Source organism: Lutra lutra, chromosome 10 (assembly GCF_902655055.1).
Source record: "Lutra lutra chromosome 10, mLutLut1.2, whole genome shotgun sequence".
NCBI lineage: Eukaryota > Metazoa > Chordata > Mammalia > Carnivora > Mustelidae > Lutra > Lutra lutra.
Window position 1 is genome coordinate 105,601,816 of NC_062287.1, and position 18,602 is coordinate 105,620,417.

The window sequence follows — 18,602 nt, forward strand, 5'->3', positions numbered from 1 at the left end:
CACAGGAGGGAAACAAATTATTTGGGGAAACTCTGGGAAGCAAAAGCTATGGGGGAGAGAAGCAGGGTAGACTCCTGCCTTCTGCGGTCTGGAAGAAGGATTTATAATCAATCAATTCTAGATTCCAATCGGCTTGTCAAGTCCCAGGGATTGCCTCCCAGCTCTGCATGGATTTGGCCCTTGGGCTCTCAATTCTCAACTCACGGCCTTGTATAACGGGGACAGGAATCCTCTCAGTGACCTGTCAGAAAGCACTGGTGGAGACTTGCTGTGCTTGGATTAATACTTTCACTTTGAGGACCCATTATATGTTAAATAAACAAGCCATCAAGGAGCAAAGAAACGTCCCCCAGGCGCTTTGCTGCCCAGCCTCTGACTCATAGATGAGTCCAGGCCTCTGGAAGAGAAAAAGGCGTCTGGAAGGCAGAGCGGGGCACCTGTGAGACTGTTCTGATGATTCTTGCAAAGCAGCTGACTGTCCTCCTGGCCTCTAGGGCCAGACAGCGTGAGCGGGTTCCACGCTGCAGCACTCCGGACCCACAGACGGAAGGCTTTCAGGGTCAACGTCAGCCACACACTACACACGGATACGAGCACGCGGTCTGGCTCAAGAGAGAGGCAGGGGAGAAGCAGGAGAGGGAACCGCAGGGAGGTCCCGCAGGCAGACATGAGGCTCAGGACGTGGCCAGTAGGTCAGTGTGGCCCAGAAGGGGGCGGGGGGGGGGTGGTTTAGGGCACGGACAGGCCGGCCAGGCACTCACCAAAACCACCTCGGAGCTTTGGGAGCTGAAGACTTCGTGGGTCCAGGTCTGGCCAGGCTCAGGGGAGCGGTCCCCCTTGCGATGCAGCTTCAGGCCCACGGTGTGGTGTCCCATGGTGTTCAGCAGCTGGGTCACCTCGCCTGACTGCAGGTTGTCGAAGTAGATGGTGGCGCCCACAATCTGGTCCCCTGGGCGGGGCGGAGCGAGAAGCAGATGAGACCCACGGGGTCTCGGGAGAACAGCACACGACCAGCACAGGCTGGGCCCTCCAGCTGACTTGCATTTACTGCGTGTCGTGACAAGCCTACAGGTGTGGTAATACCCGTTGCACAGATGAGGAAAAGTAAGGCGTAGGGAGGCCCACTAACTCGCCCAAAGCGGCAGAGTTCTTGGGTAGTGGAGTGGGCACTAAGGATGATGTGTCCACCACCCTCCATAACCGCTGTCCCTCAGGGCTGTGTCGATCAAGTGACACCAAGCGGGCAGGGGAGGGGAGGGTGGGGCCCGGGTACCGACCGTCCTGATGTCACTGGGACCGGCCCCTCCACAGCCCCTGTGGCCTTCCCGCCGCCCCCCTCAGCCAAACCACCCCGGCACCCAGCCCCGCACCCTGAGGTGACTCACCCTCCTTGACCACCCCCGTGCGGGCCGCAGGGGAGTTCCGCATCACCTCCTGCACAAAGACGCCGTCGTCCCTCTGGGCGATGGTCAGCCCGTGGGAGCCGCTGCCCTGCCAGTTGGGCAGCAGCAGCTCCCGGGTCGTGTCCTCTTCCTTCTCCATCTGGGGTGAGGTAAGGAAACGGGGGCTCAGGACAGTGGGGGCTCGAGAGCATGAGGAGACAAGAAAGCCAAGGCCGGCCAGTGCTGTAAACCCCCGCGGGGGCGACGCGTCCGTGCCCGCTTCTGCCGTGGAAGTGGTCCCCGTTGCAAGTGGACATAGGCTGCGAACGACCTGGGCAATAACCAGCCCCTCATCCCTTCCACGCGGGCCCCACTTCCCGATGCCACCCACGCTTGGTCCCACCCACCCCCTCCCCTAACCCCTCCCCTCCGTCACACCCTCCCTCCCACGGACCTTTTGCAGGACTCAGCTCAGGAGCGGATGCCTTGCCAGGAGCCCGCCCCTCCTTCCTCTCTTCTTAGTCTCTCTCGTCGGGAATTTCAGTCACACAGTCTAGGGAGAAGGAGACAGAGATGCTCACGCTCAACCGGGGCCACACCAAAACCCCAACCTTCCCCTACTCCAACACCATTCGTTCATACATGACTTTTCAACCTGGGATCGCGGAGACGGGGCTCGGGGAGGCCAGACTCAGATATAAACCCTGGTTTCGACCCTTGCTCTGGGGCCTCTGGGTGGCTCAGTCAGCAAAGCATCTGCCTTTGGCTCGGGTCGTGATCCTGGGGTCCTAGGATCGAGCCCCATGTCAGGCTCCCGGCTCAGCAGGGAGCCTGCTTCTGCCTCTGCTCTCAAGCCCTCTCTCCCTCTCGCTCTCAAATAAATAAACAAGATCTTTAAAAAATAAAAATAAAATAAACCCGGTCTCTGCACCCTCCCAGCTGTGTGTCCCTGGCCAAGTCACTCAACTTCTCCGAACATCATCTCCTCTGTGAAAATGGAGAGGATGTAGGATCTCCCTGAGGAGGGAAGGAGAGAGAGAGAGAGCTTGGGTATGAAAAGCCCAGGTGCCCACAAGTTTCACAAAACACCCATTCTCAGTAGTTCTTTGTAACAGCTCCAGGGAGGAGACCATGTCCCCGTTTTATAGATGAAGAGACTGAGATGTGAGGTCTGCAATGAGCATGCCACCACCCCTGGGCTCTGAGCCTGCAACTCTCTCCCCTATAGCACATCAGGTCTGCAGCCTTAACCAGCGTCAGACTCCTCTTCTCAGTGTCTCCAGCACTGGAGGCCTGAAAGCAGGAACATCAGTGCCCTCCCTCCCCTGCTGACAAACAGTCGGTCACCTGATCCAACACGGTCCTTAGGACCAGGGGGACCCTTGCCAGCTGGGAGCTCCAGGTGCAACGGGCTGAACAAAAGAAGCCCCAACCCCCGCCCCCCCCCAGAGCCAGCCCACACCCCAGAGGCTCGAATACAGCTGGGCTGCCTCGGGGACACGGGGACACGGTGAGTCAGGGCCCACCTGGCTGCCCACACAGGGCCCCAAGCCAGTCCCCATAGATGCCGGTGCTCAGGAGCAAAGATACCCTCCGGCCACAGGATGAGCTATCAGCTGCAGAGCTGCCCTGGGAAGACACAAGGCAGGACTCTGGAAACAGCCCCGGCCTAAGGCCACCCACGCAGAACAGCAGGGCCGGAGTCATCCAGAAGCCGGTCTGTGAAACCAGGCCGGGAATGCTAAAGCTCAGGCAGGGCCTCGCCTAGAGCCCCACCCGGAAGCTGTTGACTTTCAGAACTTAGTCAAAGATGGATCAAATACATGCACGCTGATGGCCTCCTGCACAGCCAGCACCGGAGCAGACGCAGCAAAGAAAACAGGCAAGGGACGGACTCCGCTCAGCACAGCCCTGCGCCCGCGCTGCGTTAGACAGTCACGAGCTTCACCTGCATGTTCTCCCAGCGCTCACTGACTGCGCTCCATGTGCCAGATGGGGAGATTTAAAAGACTTTGTTCCTGCTCTGGATATAAATTATGAGCAAGGTGCTCTGGGTGTGACCCATTTAGCCTCAGAATGTTCTAGAAGATTGGGGAGCCTCCGGGGGGGGTGAAATATAGAAGGAAAGAACGGGGCAAAGAGAACCTATTATCTGCCAATTCTCTTGAAGGCATGAGAGTTTGTTTGCCTCTGAGGACAGGACTGGATCCCCCAGAAATTCATGGGTGCATCGTAGCTCTGGTGTCAGGCTGATCACACAGCACGGGCGAAGACAGCAGCTGGACCCCCAGTCCTCCACCCTCTGAACTCACACATGCAGAATTTAGGACATGGGCGCTGCCTAGGAGGTGAGCAGAGCCACAGAGGGGTGAGCACAGGGGTGAGCTAGGGAATCGCCTCTTCCCCTCCAGGCCAGCAGCCGCTAGGGGACCCCAGCAAACAGCAAAGCCACGACTTTAAGGCACCTGCCCCCAGCGTCCAGCACCAAGTAGCCAGCCCTGCAGACAGGGAGCCAGGCAGGGCGGGGAAGGATCCAGCCCGAGGGCTTCTCAGCTCTCTGAAGCCACCAGCCAGCCTAGCTCCCCTCCTGGAGCAGGCCCCTTCTCTCAGCCCAGCATTCTGGTCCCCAGCCAGCAGGGGCGGAGACAGCGCGCCAGCTCACCCTCGCCCACAGCTCGTCCCCACCCTCCCTCCTTCCCAGTGAGTCACGGAGGCTGCAGCAGCTCCAGACATGCAAAGGGTCACGCCTAAAATCCCATGGACAAAGTGCTTCCTTGGCTAGAGCCCCCAGTGCCAGAGGGGCTGGGGCTCTGGTGGAGACAGGCAGTTGGCTTCCCGGCCCGCTCCTGAGGTTGGAGCCCCAGGCCAGGAGTCCCCAGGAGCACAGCTCAGAGGCTCAGGAGGGACTTGCTATGCACCTCTAGCCAACAGCTCAGAAGGAGGGGAGAAGGGGCACCTGGGTGGCTCAGTGGGTTAAAGCCTGTGCCTTCGGCTCAGGTTATGATCCCAGGGTCGTGGGATTGAGACCCGCATCGGGCTCTCTGCTCAGCAAGGAGCCTGCCTCCCCTACTCTCTCTGCCTGCCTCTCTGCCTACTTGTGATCTCTGTCTGTCAAGTAAATAAATAAAATCTTTAAAAAAAAAGGGGGGGGGGCCATCATGAGTGGTGAAGGGTCCACAGCCCCTCAGAACATGGTCCGTGGGACCGGGGGCTGCAGGTTGGCCCGGACAGGGCACCCGCTGGCTTCCTGGCCAGGAGGGGCTGCAACCACCCTGCTAGCCCTGGCCCAGGGCTCTGAGCAACTTCCCTTCCCTCCCCTCTGCTCTGGGCCATTCAGGTGGCTGCACACAGGGGTGCTAGGGGGAGGGGGGTGCGAGACCAGGGTGGGAAGGGTCTGTTTTCCGCATCTGAGTCCCAGTGCTCAGTCTCTCCCACATCTTCAGAGCCTGTACCAAGCCCACACGGGCCCTTCTTCTCCTACATAAGTCAGGTGATGCCAGGCTTCCCAGAGGACCGAGGATCCTGCCCTGTGGCTACCCAAAAGAGGGTCTTTGGAAGTCTGGGGAATTCTGCATATTTGACCAAGTGTCGTAAGTCTTTGGAGCTAGAAGAACCTCGTAGCCCTGCTGTTGACATGGTAGTTACATGTGGCTATTTAAATTTAAATTAAGTTAAAATGAATTGTTAGTTTATTGCTTGCAGTAGCCACATTTCAAGAGCTCACCAACCACAGGGCTACCATATTAGACATGGCAGATGCGGAACGTTTCTGCCACTGCAGAAAGCCCTGCAGGGACGGCACTGTCTGGTGTTTAAGAAAAAGGGGAGGTCCAGAGAGGTGAGGACAGGACAGTGCCGGGGCCCCAGAACCCTGGTCTGCTGGCTCCCCACCCCAAGGTCCATCTGACACTGGCTCACAGTATCCTTGCTGATGGGAGAGACTGGAGTGGGGACCCTCTAGGCACAGGGCTGCCTGGAGGGCAGAGGAAGTGCGAGATGGTATGTCCACTCCATCTGTGAGGCAGAGACTGGGGGGACACCAGAACTCAGGCCAGAAGCAGCGAGAGAAGAACAAGGCCGTCCTGTCAATTCAAAACTGCGAAGAGGGGGCCCCTGGGTGGCTCAGTCAGTGAAGCGTCTGCCTTCAGCTCAGGTCTCGATCTCGGGGTCCTGGGATCGAGCCCAGCATCAGGCTCCCTGCTTGTGGGGTGGGAGGGTCTGCTTCTCCCTCTCCCTCTGCCCCGCTCCCTGCTCCTGTACGCACGTTCATTCTCTCAAATAAATACATATTAAAAAAAAAAAAAAAACCTGCATAAAGGACGTGCACCACCTCTGCGGACCGGGGAGGTGGGGGGGGGCGGGGGGGCAGGGGTGAAACGCGGGCAGATCCCGGAAGCAGACTCCTTGCCCAGGGCAGAGGGTCTAGGCCAGGGGTGGCGTCTAAAGGAGCATCTTTCCCCCTCCCCTGCCCTTAGGGAACAGAGCCCCTTCCAACCCCAAGAGCCAGTATGAAGCCAGCCAGGGAGGGGGCCCAGCCTAATTGCCGCTGCAGCCAAAAATGGCCTACAGTGTCAAGATGGCAGGAACGTGCAGAGGCCCCACTGCTGGGCCTCCAGGCCTCTGTCCGCCAAACCTGAAGACGCACACCCAAGTGGCGCAAGTCTTAGCATATGCCCAGCATGACGGACACGGGAGGTGAAGCTCCACGGGAGACAGAAGTGCTCCCCCCACCGTGGGGAGGACACCGACAGCAATGGGACTTCTACCCAGGCCCAGGGGTGATCACACCCACCGGCTGCACAAGCCAGGGAGAAGTACCTCGCGAGCCAGGAAGAACGAAATGACTCACCCCCCAGGTAGAGACCTCCACCAGAGGGAAAGTCCCCAACGCTTCTAACAGGATGAGCGCAAAGGACATTCGAAGAAAAGGGAGACACACCCAGAGGGGTGTTCTACTCCCATGAACACCAGACAGCGAACAGAAAGAGAAAGCCCTGCATGGAGAGAAAACCCTCAACAGACAGAAGCAGAGAATTTGGCCGAGCTCCTGCAGTTCCACGCCGGGGGTCTCACTGGACCTCAGACAACCCCACGTGGTTAATAATTAATGTGCTTATTCTAGAGACGCAGCGACAGGCCTCAAGCAGTAAGATGACTTGCCCAAGTGTGAACTGGGGTTGAGATGCAAGCCCAGGCTTCTCGGACTCTGCGACGCCAGAGCAAACAGTCTTTTCCTGGGTGGAGGAGTGCACACGGCAGGTACACGGAAGACAGAGACCTACAATGCAGGAAGGCCAGAGAGACACCCACAGGGCGATGGAGGAACCTCCATGCACACCTAGAGGGAGACATGGTGGGAGGGAGCCTCAGGGACAGGGGCGTAAACCTGGAGAAAGGGAGGAGCTAAGATTCCCCTAGGGGACCCAGAGACTCTGGGAGCACCAGGAGACTCACCCAGAGAGCCGTGACACCTTTCAAGGGCCACAAGCAGCAGGAGGGAGAGCAAGTGCCCACCAGTCTCCTGTGCCCACACACCAGCCACTTCCTGGCCAGCAGCTTGGGGACAGCACACCCGGATGGGCAGAGTCCCAGGCATCCTGGAAGCCAGGATCTGAGGTCCCCGGAGTCAGAAATCCTGAGCCACACAGACCCCAGCTCACCGCCAGGCTCTCTGGGGCCCCAGCAAATGAAGGCCATGAGGGTCGTCCCCTCTGGGGCTTGCGGGACACAAGACCCACTCCAGAGAAAGGCACCAGCAGGGCAAGACACACGCTTCCACTCACTGGGGAACGGGAACAGCCACAACAGCACAGACCCTTGTCCCACACAGGGCTGGGTTCCCTTCCGGGGCCCAAGGCTCCGAACAGACCTCCGCGGAGGCCGCTGCCAGAACTCTGTCTGGAAAACAGCAGGCCCGATTCAAACTGGGGGAGAACAGCTCGGTAATCTCCAGAGCCAAAGCCGGCCATCGAGAACTTTTACACTCAGCTCATCCTGGGGGGTACAGCCCAAGGGGGCATGTTGTGTGTTGGGGGGAGTGGGATTATCAGGCAGAATACGACTAACATGCTGCAAGACACAGGCAACCTGGGCACTGGAGGGACATTCCCAGAAAGACAAGGACGCGCACACGCCGCGTGCACGCCGACACGCTCATCAGCCCGGTTCCCCACTCTTCCCAGCCCTGAGCAGGCCCACAGCCCTGCCTTCCCCAGCTCCCAACACACACCTGTCTGGGCAGCCCCAGGACCTGCCCATCATGGTAGGCGCCTAACCTGTCAGCCTGGTGCCCTGAGTCTGTGTCTCCCTCTACCTGTGTGCGCCTATCTTGTTCTCTGGCCACCTGGGCCATTGGGCCAGCCCACAACTCCCACCAGCAGGGAGTTCCTCCAGCTCGGTCACTCCAGCCCTCTCCTCCAGGTCAGCCCCAGCAGGGGACCCCCACCTCAACGTCCAGGGGAGCCCCACTCAGACCCTACAGGCCAGCTGATCTCTGGGTCCCTCCCTTAACACCTCTCTCCAACTCTCCCCACTGGCCCTCCGCACACAGCTTCCTCCCAACGCCCCCAGAGCAAGCTCCAAGTTCTATCTTCCAGCAAGGAGGGAGATTCCCTCTTCCTCCCCTGACCGAGAGGGACTCCCCTCCTCCTTGTGACAGGGGATGGGGACAGCAGCCCACTATCCAGCCGCAAGTCCCCACCCCTGGCCACACAGCCCAGGAATAGAGAGCTTTTCCCCAGGACCGCTGGGACTAAGACACCAAGTCTGGCGGTGGCACCCTCTGCGGGGCAGGGCAGTGAAGAAGAACGCTCCGTCTCCCCCTAGGGGAAGACGTCGGCCCCGGAGCTGCCAGGGGTGCAGAAACTCCCCAACCACAGGCGAGCTCTCCGCCCAGCGGTCACACCCCGCCAGTGCAGGGGCGCAGGGCCAGGCCCCCGCCGCTCCGCAGCGGCCAAGAAGCCGCCCCCCAGCCCAGCCAGGACACGGAGCCGGGATCAGCTCCAGGCACTTCCCCTCCCCCTAGAATCTCCTCTCCGGCCTCCAGGGACGGGACAGGATGCCCCTCCCCGACCAGCCGTGTGCAGCGCCTCTCCGCATCACTCAACCAGGGCTTCGTTCCCAGAGCTAGCCTCGCCCTCCTGAGGACCTCCAGATACAAACTCCAGGGCCCAGAAGCTGTCTAGGACGCAGAAACCGTCCTACCTACAGCCCCTGCACAACCTCCAGCACCGGGGCAGAGACCCACTGCTGTCCCCAGCCCTGGAAGCCGTGGGCGCAAGCAGGGTGACACATCGAGGACCCCCGTGCACAGCCAGAGGAACACCCTCCCGCGGATGATCACACCTCACCGCTAGGACACTGGGGGTCACAGGGACGCAAGACCACCGTGAAACGGCGCCTCCTGGATGCAAGCAAGACCCGCAGCAGCATCAGCCCAGGAGTCCTCCTGGCGGGAACTGGCGGGGGGGGGGGGGGGGGGGGGGGGAGGAAGGGGTTCTAGCAAACTCATGCGCACGTAGCAAACTCATGCGCACGTGCCCCACCATGGCCCATCCACGCAGGAGCCCCCTCACTCCCCGGGCCACCACGCACGGAGGAAACTGAGCCTGCCCAGGAAGGCCTGGAGTGCCAACAGCATGGTCACAAGCCAGCTCCCTGCGAACCTGGATGAAACCCATGGGGGACGAAGAGAGAGCAAAAGGCCCTAGACATGGCCGCCGCCACCACCTGACTAAAGCCAGCACATTCTAGACCTTCTCCAGCAGCTACCTCCCTTCCCCTCCTCAGGCCCAAGCAGCAGGTCAGCCCAGCTCCAGGGAGAGAAACTTGGGGGTGTTGGGGAGTGGTGGGGGGGGCGGGGAAGAACCTACAGTGGGAGAGTTCCCATCACGAGTAGGACTAGCTCTCCTGGTGTATCCCTGGTGTATCTCTGTCTGTCCCCAGGCGGTTCCCAAGTTCTGAGGAAGGTGGTGACCACACCCCAGAGCCCCACACGCCCCTCCACCCCCACAGCTTTGCCCCAACCTCTCAAACCAGCTCCTCAGGCTCTGGCAGTGTCTCCACCAGTGCCAGCCAGCCAATTCCAAGTTGAGCCAAAGAATCTAGCCGGGCAATGCCTGGTCACCTCCACCCAGGGCCTTTCTGGGACTCAGGCGACCCTGGAGACCCCCAGCCCATTCCCTGCCCTTGTCTGCTGCTGCCCTTCTCCCTCCACGAGTACTCCGTGGTTTACTCTCTCGGGTCTCACCCTGGACCCTGGACTAAGCCTGGCTGGTACAAGTCCCAGCTCTGTGGGGTTATCTCTTCAAGGGGTTGCCCAGACAAGGACCCCTGACTCACCGCAAAGGCCTCCCGAACGCCCAGCACGAAGCCCCGCATGACGGACGTGGCGCCTTACGCGTCCCTGTCCGATGACCAATGTTCCTGCCTATACTCTCTTCAGGACAAAGCCTTAGAGAGGGGCTGAGACGCCCTCCAGTCCCCATTTTGAAGCTCCCAGACCCTGTGTCCTCTGCTAGCCCAGCTCTCATGGTCCCAGGTCCTCTCCCTCCCTGCCCCACTCCACCTCCTTCATTCCGAAGCTCACCGCTCAGAACAAGGACATACCCCCTAAGCCTGGGGCGCCCTTCTGCCCCCCACTCTGCCCACTTACCTACCCTGTGCTGGCCCAACCCATCATCCCTCTGGGTCAAGGAGAAGGAAGCCTCCCCATTCCGCCTCAGAAAGGAAGTGAGTGCCACACCCTGCCCCAGGGATTTCCCTCAAGGCGGGGCAGAGGCAGAGAGGGAGAAGAAAGCAGAATCTGCACCCCTACTTTACGGGCAGCCTAAGTGTGGAGGCCTGAAAATACCTTCCAAAGCATCTTCAGTCTCCTCCCCCCCCCCACCCCCACCCTTCGCCTATCACTCTAGCCCCCATGCTCTCACTGGGTCCGGTGAAACCAACCCAGCCCCTACCAGTGCTGGACCGGGTGAGGAAGGGCAAGTGATCCCTGTCATTGGAGGTTGGATCCTAACAGGGGAAACTGTTTCAAAACCAATTATTTATTGGGAGCCCAGCGCTGCGCCAGGGATACAGAGGTAAATATCCCACTCTTTTTCTCTCCCAAACTCCAGGTCACTCTCTAAGGATCCCCCCACCCCCGGCCCAAATAGGGGATGGTCCCACTCAGCCTTTCCATAAATCCACTGCACGTTAGCAGGGCTCTGAGCAGCCTCCGCGGGCTCCCTGGAGGCACCCACCGCCCCCTCTCTGCAGCCACACCCAGTGAAAGGCGAGAGCCCACACCACGCACACCACATTGTGCAAAGGCGCCAGGGCCGTCTCCCACCTGGTGCAGGCGCCCAGCCCGAGCTGCGAGGTGCCCCGTCTGCCCACTCGGCTCCCCTCCCACGCAAGGAGCACCGCCAGGCCTACTCAGACCCCACGTGTCCCTCGTGGCCAGCACCGCCCAGGGCTGCGCCCCCACATCCCGGGCCCTGTCACTGCAAGGGGCGCCTGGGCCAGCCCTGGAGGGCCAGGCCCTCACACACTGCACACCCTCTCCCCGCCTGGGAAAGCCTTACATAACACGGCTCTCCGAACACACCCTAAACCCTCGGCCTTTCCAACTCCACCGCCAGACCCCGTCCCCCAACCCCGTCTCCAGGAGCGCATCGCTAGTACAGAGACGGCGGCTAAGCCCTCCTCCCGCACAGAGCCGGCTCCTGCCCCCACCTCCCGCACACAACCCCTTCCTCCCCCTCCCCTTCGCCCCTCACCACTCCCCCCCCCCCCCCCCGAGTTCTGGTTTGAATTAGTCAGCGGCTCCAACCACCACATTCCTCAGGCTGCTGGCGCCGTGCCAGGTGCTGGGGCGGGGGCCATCCCGCCCGGACGGGTTTGGGAGTGGGGTAGGGGAGAGCGCGCCGCCCGCGAATGGGAAGGGGAGGTGCCGGGGGCCGGGCTGCCGCACAGTTCCCCCCCCATCCCCGCCCACCCCAGCGCTGGAATCTCCCTAATTACGCCCCCCACTCCCACTCCCACCCGTCCAGCCCCGAGGCGCGCTGCAAACTTCAGGCAGCGCGGCCCTGGAGGAAGAGGGGAGACTTCTGGAGCGGGGAACGCGGAGGGGCCAGACTAGGGCGGGGCAGCTGGAGGGGGGCTGAGAAAGGGAGAGGCTGGTGGTACAGAACTGGGTGGGGCCGGGAGGACTCCCGACGCTCAGTCGGGGCGGAGGTGTGGGGAGCGGGGAGGGACCGCGGAAGGGGCGCGGGGGCTCCGGGAGGGGCCGAGGGGCCGCGGCGGCGACCTCGGAAACTTCTCCAGTAAACACGGAATAGGAGCGGGAGCGGTGCGCTTGAGCCGCCGCCCCAAGGAGAAGGAGGGGATGGGACGGGGACCCACAGGGGACCCCCAGGCCAGGAACCGCGCGCCCGGCCGTGCAACAGAACCAACACTCAGCCCTCGAGAGAAATAAGGGCTGGAGCAATACCCGCTTCGGAGCGATTTTCCAACTTTGCCCAACTTGCGCCCCAACTCCGGAGGCAGAGTCTGGCTCCCAGGGCGCGACGCGTCGCCTCCCCGCGCGGCGCGGGGCAGCCCCGCTTGCTACACACTGAATCCCCGCAGTGCGCTCGACCCGAGCGCCTCGCCCCCGCCCTGAAACCCACCTCCCCCCACCCGTTCTCGGAGTCGCGTCCCCGCCGCGCCGCGGTGCGCCCGGTGTCCCTACCTGCGCGCTCAGCCCCCGGGCACAGCCATAGCCCGCGCGGGGGCCCAGGTCGCGGTGCTGCGGCTGCCGCAGGCGGCGAGCCCTGGTTGGGGCGGGTCCGGCAGGGCGGGCGGTGCAGTCCCCGCGGCGGAGCTGCTCCGAGTGGCCGGGCCCCCGCGCGCGGAGGCGGCTCTTGTAACTCCGGCTCGGGCGGGCGGGTCTGCCCGGAGCAGTGGGGAGAGGGCGGGGCCGGGCGGGGCCGGAGTGGGGCTGGGACGGGCCAGCGGGCCGACCCGACACCGACCCGGGAGCGGGCGGCTGGGGGGTTGGGGGGAGCGGGCGCTGGGGGCCGCGGAAACGAAGGGGCGTCGCGCGTCCGAGGGCTGCCTTACCCCGTCCCCCCTCCAGTGCCCCCTGCTCTGGCCCGCGCCTGGATCTGCCCCCCAATGTTTTCAGTATGTGGTCTCCCCGACCAGAAACTCCTCGAAGCTCCCTGAGGCTCATCCTTCCACCTGGAACTGCGAATCTGCTCATTTTGCAAGAAGGACCAAGAGGTTCAGAAAGCGGCTGGGGGGGTGGGGGGGCGGGTGCTTGGGTGATTCGGCCGCGACCACCAGCCTGACTCAGACCTTTGAGTTTTCTCTCAACCCAGGCATCTAAACTTCAAATCCCAGGCCCCAGTCCCTTCACTTGGTTCCCAAGCTTCCTGCAGCCGCGCCCATTTCTCGCCACCACCCCCCTTTCTGAGCACCCCCCATAGCTCCCCCCGCCCCAGAAAACCGGTCTGTAGACGCTGGCCCCACCCCTGGACTTAGGGTGTCCACGTGGAGTCATCAGTGCCCCAGGCACCACGGGGCTGCTCCTGTCGCTGCCGTGACACGGGCGTCATGCCGGCAGCCCACCCTCCTCCCCGGGCTCCTGAGGGAAGCGGGAGCTTTAGCCTTGCCTCTACTTACCCACTTCTGACTCGAGCCCTTCCCCCACCTTCCCACTTGTAAGGACGCTGTTTCCAGATTTACTGCCATTTCCCACAGCCACTTCTAATCCAGGAGACTTTATTAACCGCTTAATGATGGGGTGCAGGAGGGGGGACCTTCTGGCTCCCCGGCCCCCCTTCCACACTCCCATTCTCTTCTCCCCACGAATCCTCTTATCCCCTCTCCTAGGTGGCCACCCACTAGCCACATCAAGGCAGTGTTCCTTCCTTCCCAAATGCTGAGGAAGGAAGACCCCCAGGCTGGAGGCCCCCCCCCAGAAGACCCTGCTCCAGGCAGGAGCGCCCTCCTCACCGTAAGATCGTGAGTGGGCTGGGGCTGAGACCTGAGGCCCTGTCCTCTGAAATGGCAAACATGTTTACAGGCTAAAAATACCCAGCAGCCAACTCTGCTGCCAGCCCTGGGGGCTGTGTCCCAGGTCCAGTTACCAGCACAGGCCATGGGGGAGGGAAGACACAGGCAAAGAAGTCCTAGCTGTGCCCAGACTCATACAATGGGCGCAGAAAGGTGGAGACACACGTGTAGACGTTCAGACAGGCATAGACACGCAAAGACAGACAAAGCAGAGACTTGGGCACCCGCATTCTATATCTCTCTCTGTCTCTCACTCCTGTGTGCAAGTGCGTTCTCCCTCCTCCCCCCACTCCCTACCTCTGTCTCACACACACACACACACACACACACACACACACCCAGATAAGGACGCAAACCCACGGCAGAGGCAGTCCCACCACACAAACCACAAGCTTTCCAAACCCAGGCTTTCCAAAGCAGTGCCTCCTCCATTTTGTTCTGTACCCCTTTCCTCGAACCTACCCTATTTGAAGAAAACACCTAAACTTTTCAACTTTGGGTTGCTTTTAAAAACATGTAAGTACCAGGCCCCTGGGTAGCTCAGTCATTAGGTGTCTGCCTTCGGTTTGGGTTCTGATCCCATGGTGCTGAGATTGAGGCCCACATCGGGCTCCCTGCTTGGTGGGAAGCCTGCTTCGACCTCCTGCACTACCCGCTGCTTGTGCTCCCTGTCTGTGGCTCTCTCTGTCAAATAAATAAAATCCTTTTTTTAAAGATTTTATTTATTTACTTGAAAGAGATAAATCACAAGTAGGCGGGGGCGGGGGAGGGGGGAAGCAGGCTCCCTGCTGAGCAGAGAGCCCAATGGGGGGCTCCATCCCAGGACCCTGAAATTATGATCTGAGCTGAAGGCAGACGCTTAACCTACTGAGCTACCCAGGCACCCCAAATAAATAAGATCTTTTAAAAAATAAATAAATAGGGGCGCCTAGGTGGCTCAGTGGGTTAAAGCCTCTGCCTTCAGCTCAGGTCATGATCCCAGGGTCCTGGGATGGAGCCCCAAATTGGGCTCTCTGCTCAGCAGGGAGCCTGCTTCCCCCTCTCTCTCTGCCTGCCTCTCTGCCTACTTGTGATCTCCGTCTGTCAAATAAATAAAAAAAATCTTTTTAATAAATAAATAAATAAAAATAAAAACATGTAAGTACCGAGCGCTCCTTATTTTCTTTACTAATGGCTTTTTAATTATTTCATTGTCCATAACATTTATTCAGCTTTTCACAAATGGAGCGAGAATACCGAGAAATCAAAGTGGGCCCTCATGCCCCAAGTCCAGATAATCCTTGTTGACTTTTTTTTTTTTTTTAATAAAATCAATGCCTCCATCTGGTGAAGAATGTAAACAATAGAGAAAGGTAGACTGGTAAAAAGTCAATGGGTCCCTCCTCCCCTCCCCAGTCCCTCTCCCCAAAAGTAACCACTGTTAACAGTTGACCGAAGGATTTTTAACTTTGTGACTCACCTGGTTCCTTGAAAGAGCAAGATTTCCCAGGACATATTTAAAGGGGAGTGGATTTAGACCTAGGTTTTGGGAATTTGGAAAACAGCGCTCTGCGGATAATCACGGAAACCTAGGGGGTCTGCCGAAGGGCGCGTAGGGAGTTTGGAGGGAGGGGCTGGAGCGGGAGAGAAACAGGGAGGGAGGGTGTGGGTGTCTACCTCCCTGGAGCATGGGCTCTATCAGCCCCCCAGGAGTGAAAGAGCAGAGGCTAGTGTCCTGGGCTCGCGGCCAACGTATCTGTTCATTGTTTGTTCTGGCCACCCTCTTGGTCAACAGAGAAGAAGGCAGGAGAGGCTGGTTTGCAGAGCTGCTGCAGAGCTGGATTACCGTCCAGGTTCTTCTTTCAGAGGTAGGAGCGACCCCCCTGGTTGGGGGTGGTCCTGGGGACGGGCTCCTGCCGAATTCCCAGCTAGGAGCGAGAGGCGGAGTAACCGATACCCTTGGCCCATTACAAAAAAAAAGAAAAAAGAAAAAAACTATGGTCCGTACCTGCTGGGAACAGGAGCTGGGCTTTCCTAGGTCAGCTTCCTTGGCCCAGCGGAAGGGAATATATTCAACAATTTTCAATGGCTTAAATGGAGACGCACGCTCTTTTGGAAATTTCTGCCCACCCTTCTCCTTCCGCCCTCTGCTGGAGCCCCCTCCCGCCCCTCACCCCTCACCCCCCAAAGCTAGGCCGTAATGGTGATTGTGTCTCAGGCCACAGCAGGCAATGTGGTGTATTAGCTCAATAAATCGTCACATGCTTGGGGACGAAATGGTCTCAGAAAGGATTAGTGATTCCCCTGAAGTCACACAGCCCTCAGCAGCAGGAGTAGGAATTCCTACCGGCATCCAGGCTCCATGAGGGCAGGGATTTTCTTGTTCTTAGTTGTCTGCCCTGTGCCTGGAGCAGTGGCTGGCATAGAGCAAATGCTGAAGAACTTTGCAGAATGAATGAATGAATGAATGAACGAACGAACGAACAAACTCCGGGGATAACTGCCCCCAAAGTCCATGTCTTTTCCACAACAGCATCCTGAACCCCACACTTCCTTTTACTCTCAGCCTCCAGGGACCAAGTCCCCCACTTACAGCTCTCTGTATCTGCACAAACATTCACTGTGTGTGTAACACTAGGCCCCAGGGCCCGTGGTGCTGGTGATGGTGCTGGTGCCGGGGATCAAGAACCTGATGGGATGGGGTGCCTGAGGGGCTCAGTCGGTTAAGCATCTGCCTTCAGCTCAGCTCATGATCCCAGGGTCCTGGGGTCGAGTCCCGCGTCAAGCTCCCCACTCAGGGGGAGCCTGTTTTCCTGCTGCCTGCCACTCCCCCTGCTTGTGCTCATACTCTCTCTGTCAAATAAATAAATCTTTTTTTAAAATTAAAATAAAATAAATAAATAAATAAGAACATGACAGGATGGCATCCCTGCCCTCATGGTGCTCCTTCCTGAAGGAAATGTATTCTGAGCTCCCCGCAGGCCTTAGGCTTTGGGAAAATGGGATATTGTCTTTTCTGCTATATCCTTTACACTGACACCTCATTCCTCCAACATACACTCATGGGGGAATTTTTTCATGGATACACACACAATTTTTTTAGTTATAAGGAATCACCCCCAACCCCACCTCCATCTCAACTTTGCAAAGAAAACGTTTCTCTTTTGGAAGGTTTCAGATGCCTCGGTCAAAATAAGGCCCACCCGGGGGTCCAGGAGGACTTCCAGCCTCCTGCCTGGCACTCCGTCACATTTCTGAGGCATCTGACCCCACACAGGCCTGTGGGTTCATTGGCAAAGTCCTAGAACTCGTCATCACTGGGATACCCCAGCTTCCCCAGAAGTTTTGTTCCCTCCCCCCGCCCCCTGCTGGGGGTTCCCTGATGTGTACATGCGTCAAGTGTGTGTGTGTGTGTGATGAACCTTGGGCTTCTCTGTTGCCAGGCGACGGGCCTCTGTTTTGTTCCTATTATGCCTGTTTCCATAGTAACGACAAAGGGAGCTCTGTGGGCAGGCCCCTTGCCAGGGGGATTCCCCTTCCCCTCCCTCCTCGCCGCAGTCCCCTTCTCTAAAATCAGTGTATTACAGGGAAGACAAGACGCCCGACTGCTCAGAGAGTAATCATGGCTTTTTTAAACTGTGATCCCAGCAAGGAAGTGAAGTGGGCAATCTGTAGTCTCTTTGAAAGCAGACTCCCCGCCCTTCCCATGAGGGCCCTTTGGCATGTCAGCCTTAGAAGCAGAGAAATGACTGTTACCCCTTCTTTGAGCCATCTGGGATCTCCCCGACCCCACCTCCGCCCCATACACACACCCCCAGAGATGAGCATGTCCGCCAAACATCAGCCCCTTCCATGTTCTCTTTCTTCGCTTCCTGATCTGTCTTTCCCAGTGAACAGCAAACCTATCTGGTGATTCTGGGATAAGGATATTATTGCCTAAGCAATTCTGAAACCCCCAAACTCCTAACCCAAACTCAAAATAGGAAGCCAAGTAAGTATCCCAGCTCAGTTCAAACCTCAGCCTGTATTTAAACCTCGGACTTCAAATAAGGAGTTCCTGAACCGCTCAGATCAGACAGCTGGGGTACCGGAAACCCGCGCATTACACTCAGTCCTAATTGAAATCTTCAGGCCAAAGCAGAACCCAATCAAAGCTGATTAGAGAACAAGAGACGGCACACAGGGCTCTGAGTACAGTCTCTGGGAGGAAAGAAGGCACAGAAAGAGCATCCAGGCAAGAGAAAGGGGACAAAGTGGGCAGGGACAGCAGAGCAGGTGGATACAGTGAGAGAGATGGCCTGGAGGCCTGAGAGGTGAGGATGTGTGGATGTGGAGAGATCAAGAAGAGAGGGGAAATGTGGAGCTGAGATTAAGGAAGACAAGAAGCAAAACACTATTGAACAGGGCTGTGAAAGAGAGAGCCCCCCCCCCCAAAGTAGAGCTCAGAACTGAGCTGGGAACGGGGTGGACCGACTGTGGATTGGAGCTGAGGGAGGGAGCCAGAATGAGCGGAGCAGCCGATGCCCCAGCCAGCTCCCCTCCCCAGCAGGGAGCAGGGAAGGAGGGGAGCACCAGCCTCCTCTCCCCTTTTTTGGAATCTGCCTTTCCTCCACCCTTTCCAACTTCCTTTGCCTTTCCTCCAGTTCCAGGGGAGAAAGGGAGACCAGCCGGCTTTTCCCTCCCTCTGCTGCTTGCACTTCCCAAGTCCAGGCTAAGGAGATCAGGCTGAGCAGCGAGGAAAGGGCCTCGGCTGCCCAGAGCCTGAGTCACCACATAGTTGAGGTTCCTGTCACTCGAAGTCCCGCCTCTGCTACACCCTGTGCCCTCTGCCCGCCCCAGGACTTGGAGCGCTGTGTTGGGAGGTGGTGGCAGTGACCTGCCCTGGGACCTGCTCCACTTCTGAGCTCAATACCCAGTGAGGGCTGCTCCAGCCCCGGATACCACGCTCTCTCTGCCTCCAAAACCGAGGATGTGTGGTCCATCATCGTCACCCCGCGACTTTGGGATAGGCGCCCTCCTGCTCTAGGAACCAAAGTGACTCAGTGAGTGGCTTCGAGAACTGTGGAAAGACTCACATGCATCCTTGATAAGTCACTTCCCCTCTGTGGGCTCGGTTCCTCCTGGGTAAAATAAAGGGACTACCTAACGCGGTGTCTCGGGCAATCCTGCATACGGTACATTCTCTAAGTGTGAGTCGCG

General features: G+C 59.0%; 1 protein-coding gene across 5 annotated transcripts in view; it reads right to left on the reverse strand.

The window, feature by feature from the left end:
* The window catches only part of AHNAK (AHNAK nucleoprotein), a 30,560-nt gene extending 18,297 nt beyond the window's left edge, over positions 1-12,263 (reverse strand). For 3 of the 5 annotated variants that reach the window (XM_047691729.1, XM_047691730.1, XM_047691728.1), the window contains exons 1-4: positions 12,097-12,263; positions 1,837-1,935; positions 1,386-1,542; positions 762-949 (exon numbers count right to left, since the gene is read on the reverse strand). In XM_047691729.1, coding sequence (XP_047547685.1) covers positions 762-949; positions 1,386-1,542 — 345 coding nt within the window. In that variant the 5' untranslated portion in view covers positions 1,837-1,935; positions 12,097-12,263. The remainder of the gene's footprint in view (positions 1-761; positions 950-1,385; positions 1,543-1,836; positions 1,936-12,096) is intronic. The other 2 variants (XM_047691731.1, XM_047691732.1) reach the window with 1 other exon arrangement.
* Between the last annotated feature and the right edge of the window lie 6,339 nt (positions 12,264-18,602).